The 7,624-nt window shown below is 38.3% G+C and overlaps 1 protein-coding gene across 2 annotated transcripts; it reads left to right on the forward strand.

Moving 5' to 3' along the window:
* Positions 1-4,527: 4,527 nt before the first annotated feature.
* On the forward strand, positions 4,528-7,348 carry LOC143881934 (ethylene-responsive transcription factor ABR1-like). 2 transcript variants are annotated; one of them, XM_077385277.1, is made up of 2 exons: positions 4,528-5,367; positions 6,349-7,348. In XM_077385277.1, exons 1-2 carry the CDS (start codon positions 4,920-4,922, stop codon positions 7,071-7,073), a joined length of 1,173 nt encoding a protein of 390 aa, XP_077241392.1. In that variant the 5' UTR covers positions 4,528-4,919; the 3' UTR covers positions 7,074-7,348. The 2 variants fall into 2 exon arrangements, with proteins under 2 accessions (XP_077241392.1, XP_077241391.1); XM_077385276.1 differs by having other exon boundaries at positions 4,536-5,367; positions 6,343-7,348.
* Positions 7,349-7,624: the final 276 nt, after the last annotated feature.

Here is a 7,624-nt window from a genome sequence, read left to right on the forward strand (position 1 = left end):
CATTTTCGGTAGAGAGTTCCATTTTAAAATTGTTTTCCTTAAAATTTTGTAGGGCAAAAAGAGATGTTTTTCTACCAAGAAAATATTAAAAACATGTTTTAGATATATTAAGCACATTTATCATTATAAATTAAAAAAAGGATTTGCTATTGTCCATTGCAAAAGGCATTCTGCAGATGGCCTGTTGCATGTGAGAGCAGCCACATCATGAATGGAGACAAAATTTGCTGAAAAGTGAGCTGGTGTGGCTGCTCTCACATTTAGATATTTGATCCGAAGGGGAAATTCTAAACAGGGAAATGTTATCAGCACAACCTTAATTTGATATTTGGGAAATGTAGGAACCTCTTGACGAGAATTTATATGGTGGCCGACAGTCAAACAATAAGTTAGAGAGAAAAAAAACTCTCGCACTTGATTTCTGATCCAGGTCAAACTCTATTTTTTTACTTTCCCCTCGATAAAAAAATCAAGTGGGTTGATATTTTCTCTCTCCGCCCTGTATATGTAAAGGGCGGACACCATATAATCTCTCTTGATTGACAGCTCTCTAAACGGTAAGAGCCTAGATGGGTTAGTGAAAATATCAAAATATGGTTGTGGGAATGAGTAAGACTGCCCACGAAAATCAGATTACCGAGATGGGCTTATGCCGACAAAAAAATAATTAAAAATTGAAAATCACAGGTGACAAACATGTGAACACAAGGACAGGGGTTAAAAGACCGCTTTCAACACGAAATCAACATGCATGCACTCATAAAAAAGAAAAGTGTAAAAAAATGCCTCTTTTTGCTTCTTTGGTCATCCATATCTATTATCCCTCCATAAAATAAAGTTGTCTTCAAAAGACTGTTTCTTTTCTGGGGAAATGTTATATTCTCCCCCATTTCTTCCCACAGCCACCCCCTAGGCCCTAGTCGTGTAAAAATAATCATAAATACACTAGACAAATGGGCGATTATATCACACGTCAAATATTATTAAAGCCCTTTTGAGAAGGTTTCAAGCCATCCTTTGTATAATGTAGAGATAGAGAGAGAGAGACGTATTGTTCATCGAGAAACTTTAAATAAAGACTTCTAATTTGATATTTTATTCTTTTATTTTGTCAAACTAAGGACCAAAAATCCTTTTACTAATTCTTTTATATCGAAAGCCAGCCTAACATTGAGTTATGCAGTCAAATATTTGAATATTAAAAGATAAAGAATAGAATAAAATAAAGTAAAAGAAGAAGCCCTCTTTCATTCCACATTTCCCACCTTCTGTTTTCTTCCTTTTTTTGTTTAATGAAGAAACCACTTAAAACAATAGTTTCTTTTTCTTTTCTTTTTGAAAAATGATGGCTTACCATAGTAACAAGAGAAAACGGTTTCTACATACATGTGTAAATAAGTTATCTACACACTAGCTTAAAATACAGTGGAGGGCATATTGTTTGGGTGATCCAAACCGTTGATTTGATTGGCTCTCACATAGATAGGCTGTCCATAAAAAATCAGCTCCATAGGATCATCCCAACCCTACGATTTGTGGAGGTAAGATGGATGTGTGTAAACTTTCACAAATCTGTCCATTTTTTGCCTCAATGGTTCGAAGGGTTAGGATGATCCTATGGAGCTTATTTTTTGTGGACACCCTATCTATGTGAGGGACAATCAAATGAATGGTTTGGATCACCCAAACAATATGGGCCTCCAATGTATTTTAAGCTAGTGTGTAGATAACTTATCTACACATGTGTGTAGAAACCGTTTTCTCTAGTAACAAATATTATATTTGAAAATGTTGCAATATTTCATATTTTTAATAAAATGACAAAATCCTGAAAATTTTCCTATATTCTGAAAAATCATCGAAATATCTTCACCTTTTTTTTTACCGCGAGAATATCCCGATAAATTCACGATCTTATTTGATCTCCTAATTGTGTTGTTAAATATTATTCTCTATTTTTTTTCATATATGCTGCTCTTTCACAATTTGGGCCCATGAATATTCAATGGAATAATTTTTCCAAGGTCTGGTAATGTCTTTTTAGGTAAACTTATCCTACAAAAAAATAAAATTGGAAAATATTACTTGAAATAATAGGAATGATAGATGCAAGGGCTCTCTTTATGCAACGGCTGGAGAAGGGCCCCTGAATAGATCCACATCATTTTTAAAGTCGGTTGAGAAACTCAATTCGGTTGCACTTAATGACGTGCATCTATTCAAGGGCCCTTCTTTAGCCCTTGAGCCCTTGCATAAAGAGAGCCCTTGCATCTATCATTCCTCCTTGCAATATAAAAAAAAAAAGTTAGAGAAAAGTAATTCCATTGTTGCCAAACACACACTAAATAGACATTGACCTGAGAAAAATAATTTCATTCTCAAGAAAAAATCAACTGTTCATCTAAATAGACATTGACCTGGATTCTATGCCACCTACCAATGGCCCATCTCAAAAAGGGATTTCATGTGCAGGCAAGAAAATATTCATTCATCGTGACGGCTAATAGGTTTATTATTTGAAATATTTGGACGGAAATGATATCAGCACAACCATGTTTTAAGAGTTGCATAGTCCTAGCTTATCTTTGACACCTCTTTAAACAGTCAAAGACAAGATGTATTAGTTTATAAACAAAACATGCTCGTGCTGATTATCATTTCCCTATTTGAACCGGACATGACCTCATTATCATATAATTAGACCCAACGAGAATTACGTAGTGGACCCTAAGTAAGATTGATTTTGGGCCATTTTAGATCCTATAAAAATTCAACAAATCAACTCAAGGTGGGGCCTACTATACAATAGTAAGCATGCCTTATTGTATTAGAATTCAGAAAAGAGGTTTTATAAGTATTTTTCAAAAGATACACTGGGGCCTACTTCCTAGGATGATCCAAACCATTCACTAAGATGATCTCAATGCAATGGTCCTAGCCGTCTGATCTATAGAAGTACCTCTTCAGATCGGAGGGTTAGGATCATCCTACGGAGATGATTTACGGAGTGCATGCTAGTTACATTGCGGCCCAACAGATGAATGATATGGATCATCCTATGAAGTGGGCCCGACCCTATTTTTGAAGGCTCTAATCCTACACTCCTTATGAAAGTGTCAAAATTATTCAACCAATTGCTTTCCGTAATATTTTTGTTGGGCCGTTCCGGTTCAGACCCGTCTCGTAGCCCATTTTATGAAATTGAATTGTGGGCAGACTCTAAAAACGCTTTCTGACGTCAAATCACGTTACAAGTGGGGCGCATAATCTTACTGCGGGGGCATCAAAATCATCGCCGACAAATGGAAAGCTGTGTGTTATTTATTTCAAAGAAACCACCGTCATTAAAATTTTGACCAATAAGTGTTGAGTCCACGTTGACAATACGTTAACTATCTAAAATGCGCACGATCTCTCTACAGCAAACCTACTTCGTGCGCAAATTAGAAACGTCCACGTCAGCACTAAACGACAAAATACTAGAACGGAATAAAGAATAAGCCAAAAATAAAATAAAATGAGTTGAACCGGGTCTGGACTCTGAACGGAGACGTGTTTGATTTAAAAAAAAAACTCTCTTCGAAAATCCAAAAGTTAACATAGCCCGGGCCCGATTTCAATGACCATCTAAATTCTTGGCAAAGCCCATCAAGAGATTGGGACCATGTCGAGCCCAGAGCTGTATCTACAGTAATTTTTTTCCTACAAAATGGTGGGCCTTGTAACAGGTAGGCCCCCACCATATTCATGGGTTTGGTTGGAGAAGGTGGGACCCATCTTAATAAATAGTGGGCCCCTTAGATATTTAGAACTAAGTCCGACCAGAGCTGTACTTACAGTGAATTTTTCCCCACAAAATGGGGGCCCATGGTGTGAAATGGTGGGCCCCACAATATTCATGGTAAAATAGTGGGCCCCACGGGTTTTGTTGGAGATGGTGGGACCCACCTTATCAGAACATGTGTAAAATTGTGGGTCCCCACACTATGCATGAGTTTGTGTGGAGAAGGTGGGTCCTACCCCATCAGGACATGAGGGGTTAAATGGCGGGCCCCACGTTATATGCACAGGTTTGGGCCCCATCAAAACATCAGTGGGCTTAATCCCGTCTAAACATTAGGCGAATACAGTGGACCCCATCCATTACGTATAAAATGGCGGGACTCACCCCCATTAAAACTTGAGGTGTGAAATGGCGGGTGCCACCCCACTCATGGATTTGAGTGGAGAAGGTGCGACCCGTGTAAACTGCAAAGTCCCGCCCCATAAAAACAAGGTCCGTAAATCAGTGGGCCCCACCCATTGCAATGAATACATGGATATAAGATGGTGGGTCCCACCCGTTTCTGCAGGTCGGGCCCACATCTTGAGGTCGGGCCCACATCTTGATGGCCCCACCAAATCAGCCCAAGCCCAAATGATGGCACCGCCTACAGAGAGAACCTAATGGGCTTTTTCCAAATTGTCGGTACCTGGACATAGAGAGAACTCAATTCTATCAGAAATTCTCCTCCAACACACCGACCTTTCACAACTTCGAAGCGACTCCTCTCTCTCTCTCACCTCCCCATGTTCCCAACCATAATTCAGTCAAATCAGTGTGAACATGAAACAGAGTCGGCAAATCCTTTATTTTTTCCTTTTTAATATCTTACTTAGAAATAAGCACGTTATAATTTCTCATATAAGAAAATCCAAAACCCTAATGTATTTATAAAAAGTACCCATAAAAAAGAAATGTATGTATAAAAAAGAAATTAAAGAAATAAAGAAACTGTACCTAAGTCGGCTCTCCACGTTTCAATTTTGTCTATATAGCCTTTGATCCATGGAGATCTCTAAAAGTTGTTGGAGCTACTCAGCCAAATCACTAAGTGGGCCATCTTCAAATTGGAAGATTTTGGGAGGAGGAGGATTTCATGTGTTTGTTGAAGGTGGCGAATCCACGAGATACTGGGAAGTTTCTTTGGTTCCAAGAGGGAGACCAAGGAGATGAAGAGGCTGGTTATGTACCACCGCCTTCGAGTGCGGTGATGACGATGTCTATGCCATCGTTATTTTCGGGTTACAGTCAGGCACGAGAGATGTCGGCTATGGTATCGGCTCTCACGCACGTGGTCGCTGGAGAGGGAGGTGGTGAGTGGGTCTCTAGGCCGGAATCGAGTGTGATAGTTCCAGTTTCTGGGTCATATTCAGTTACTTCACCTTCATCTTCTTATTCATCCTCTTATTCATCTTCTTCAATGAGTGGAGGACAAAAGAGGAGACGAGAAGAAGAGAGCAATCAGTTGCAGGAATCTATGTTGAGGTTGTATAGAGGATTTGGTGATTTTCAAACTTACCATGGAGAATTATCAGCTCAACCAGGTTGGTTATTAGCACTGTATCTTTTTTTTTTTTTTTTGCGTGCTATATGTTGTCCTCAAGTGTTATATGTGTGTTTTTAAACTTTCTTCTTCTTATTCTGATTTTATGGGTTTTGAGAGATGTATTAGATATGATTCTTATCTCCTTTGCTGATTTGAATTTAGATTTTTTATTAAAAAACCCTTTTCCAACATGGGTTTTGTTCAATTATTTTCCTTTCATTAGAATGTGTTTACGTACCTTTGAAGAAACGTCCTTCTGTTTAAATTATTTTCTATTCATTCCTTTATTCTACTATAAACTATATGGGATTTGCTAGCGTCCCATCGCAGAAGGCATTTCGCGGAGCTTCTGTTGCATGAGAGAGCAGCCACATGTGCTCGGATTTTGTCTTATTCATTTAATTCATTTGAGGTGGCTGCTCCCTCATGCAACAGAGGCTAGAACTTTAGGCCAATTTTATGTCTCCTACTTCATTAGATTTCTTTTACTTTTCCTATTTCCATTCTATAAGCAAAGCATTTTTAGTCAAGGGTTTGATTCTCAGACGTGGGCTTTGAAGAATCCATGTGCTTTGATACTGTGCCATCTGGGTCTGTGGATAAAAGACACTATATGTTCAGTAATGTGTAAGAAACAAAAGACAGGAATACTACCGTCCTATCCAAGCTTGTCAGCATAAAAAATTTTTTTTTTGAAGAAGGCAACAGAATATATATTTATATATATGAATAAGCAGAACCGAGATGGTCCTGTCGGAACAATGAGCAAATAAAAAAATTGGGATTAGATTAGCATCTTAACCCAACTTTCTCCCTTTTCTATATTGATCTTCACTAATTAACATGAGTATATAATACCTCCTACAAATTGATGTATGAAGTTCTAGTGGTTTAAAGCTCTGTCTCCATAGCATTGCGGCATTGCCTATAAATATTTGATTTTAACTTATTTTTCTTACAATTTCCTTTAAAGTGGCAGAAGGAGAGCCTGATGTTTCAACAACAACAACTACTGCTACAACCACAACAGCTCCATCTACAATCACAGAAGAGACCTCTTCACATAGTGGGGGTGAAAGGAGAAGACGATATAGGGGAGTAAGGCAAAGGCCATGGGGTAAATGGGCGGCGGAAATAAGAGACCCACACAAAGCAGCTAGAGTTTGGTTAGGCACTTTCGAGACAGCGGAAGCAGCCGCAAGAGCTTATGACGAAGCTGCGCTCAGATTCAGAGGTAATAGAGCAAAGCTCAACTTCCCGGAAAATGTCAGAATCCAACAACCATTACCGGTTTCTCCGGCGACCCATTTGCCACCTTCTGCTTCTCAGGCGACCCTTTTGCAGGCTCCTCAACAGCTGCCACAGTTTTTGCAATCTCAGAATGTTCAACAGTTTCAGAGTTCTAATATTCCTAGAGACTATGCTCAGTATTTAGATTATGCTCAGTATTCTCAGTTCTTGCAGAATCCTATAGATTTTCAACAGCAACCAACTAGTCTTTTAGATCAGCTCCTATATTCTACTTCTTCTTTTGCCTCTTCCTCATTACCATCTTCTTATTCTTCATCTTCTCATTCTATGTTTTTTACACCAGTGACAAATCCTCAAATGAGTTACTTTATGCCCCCAGAAGATCAACCCTCTGGGTCAAGTTTTCCAACTCCTCCTTTTACAGATTCTAGTCACTTTCCTCCTCCTAGTTAAATGTCTCACATTTTTTTTCTTCTTTCTATTTGGTTTTGATTGTAAGGGTTGAATGTTTGTACCTTCATGATCCTATGAAGTTCAAAGGTTTTTTTCAATTTCTTATTATTATTTTTGAGATGCGACCAAAATACCATAACTATCCTCTTGTTTTGATATACACCTCCTCTGTATCCCAGACTCTTCTCATGTGACTTTTTAACAGGTCTTATGATGTTGTGTCAAGGTTGAGATGAGAAATGTCAATTTTCATATTTGAAAAATAGATTTGCTAACCAATTGTGTCAAGGCCAAACTGGCTTACTTTTTAGAATATTTTGTCTTGTTCATTTATTTCATCTGAGGTGAGGTGGCGTTCTCTGGTTCAAAAATAAGCCACGGCTTTAGTGACAAAGTAGTTAAGGGTCCTAAATTTCATGTGAAAATTTTAAACAAAAAACTGGTATATGACCAAACAATGTCCCATTGGTTTACAATCTCAGCTTGTCTTTAAATACATGGAATTTATTGCTTATCTGGTGGGTGGCCCATAAATTCAAAAGTCCGAGTCA

The sequence above is a fragment of the Tasmannia lanceolata genome, unplaced genomic scaffold, assembly GCF_043159265.1.
Source record: "Tasmannia lanceolata isolate RefF3 unplaced genomic scaffold, GAP_Taslan_0.1 ptg000007l, whole genome shotgun sequence".
NCBI classification, from domain to species: Eukaryota; Viridiplantae; Streptophyta; class Magnoliopsida; order Canellales; family Winteraceae; genus Tasmannia; species Tasmannia lanceolata.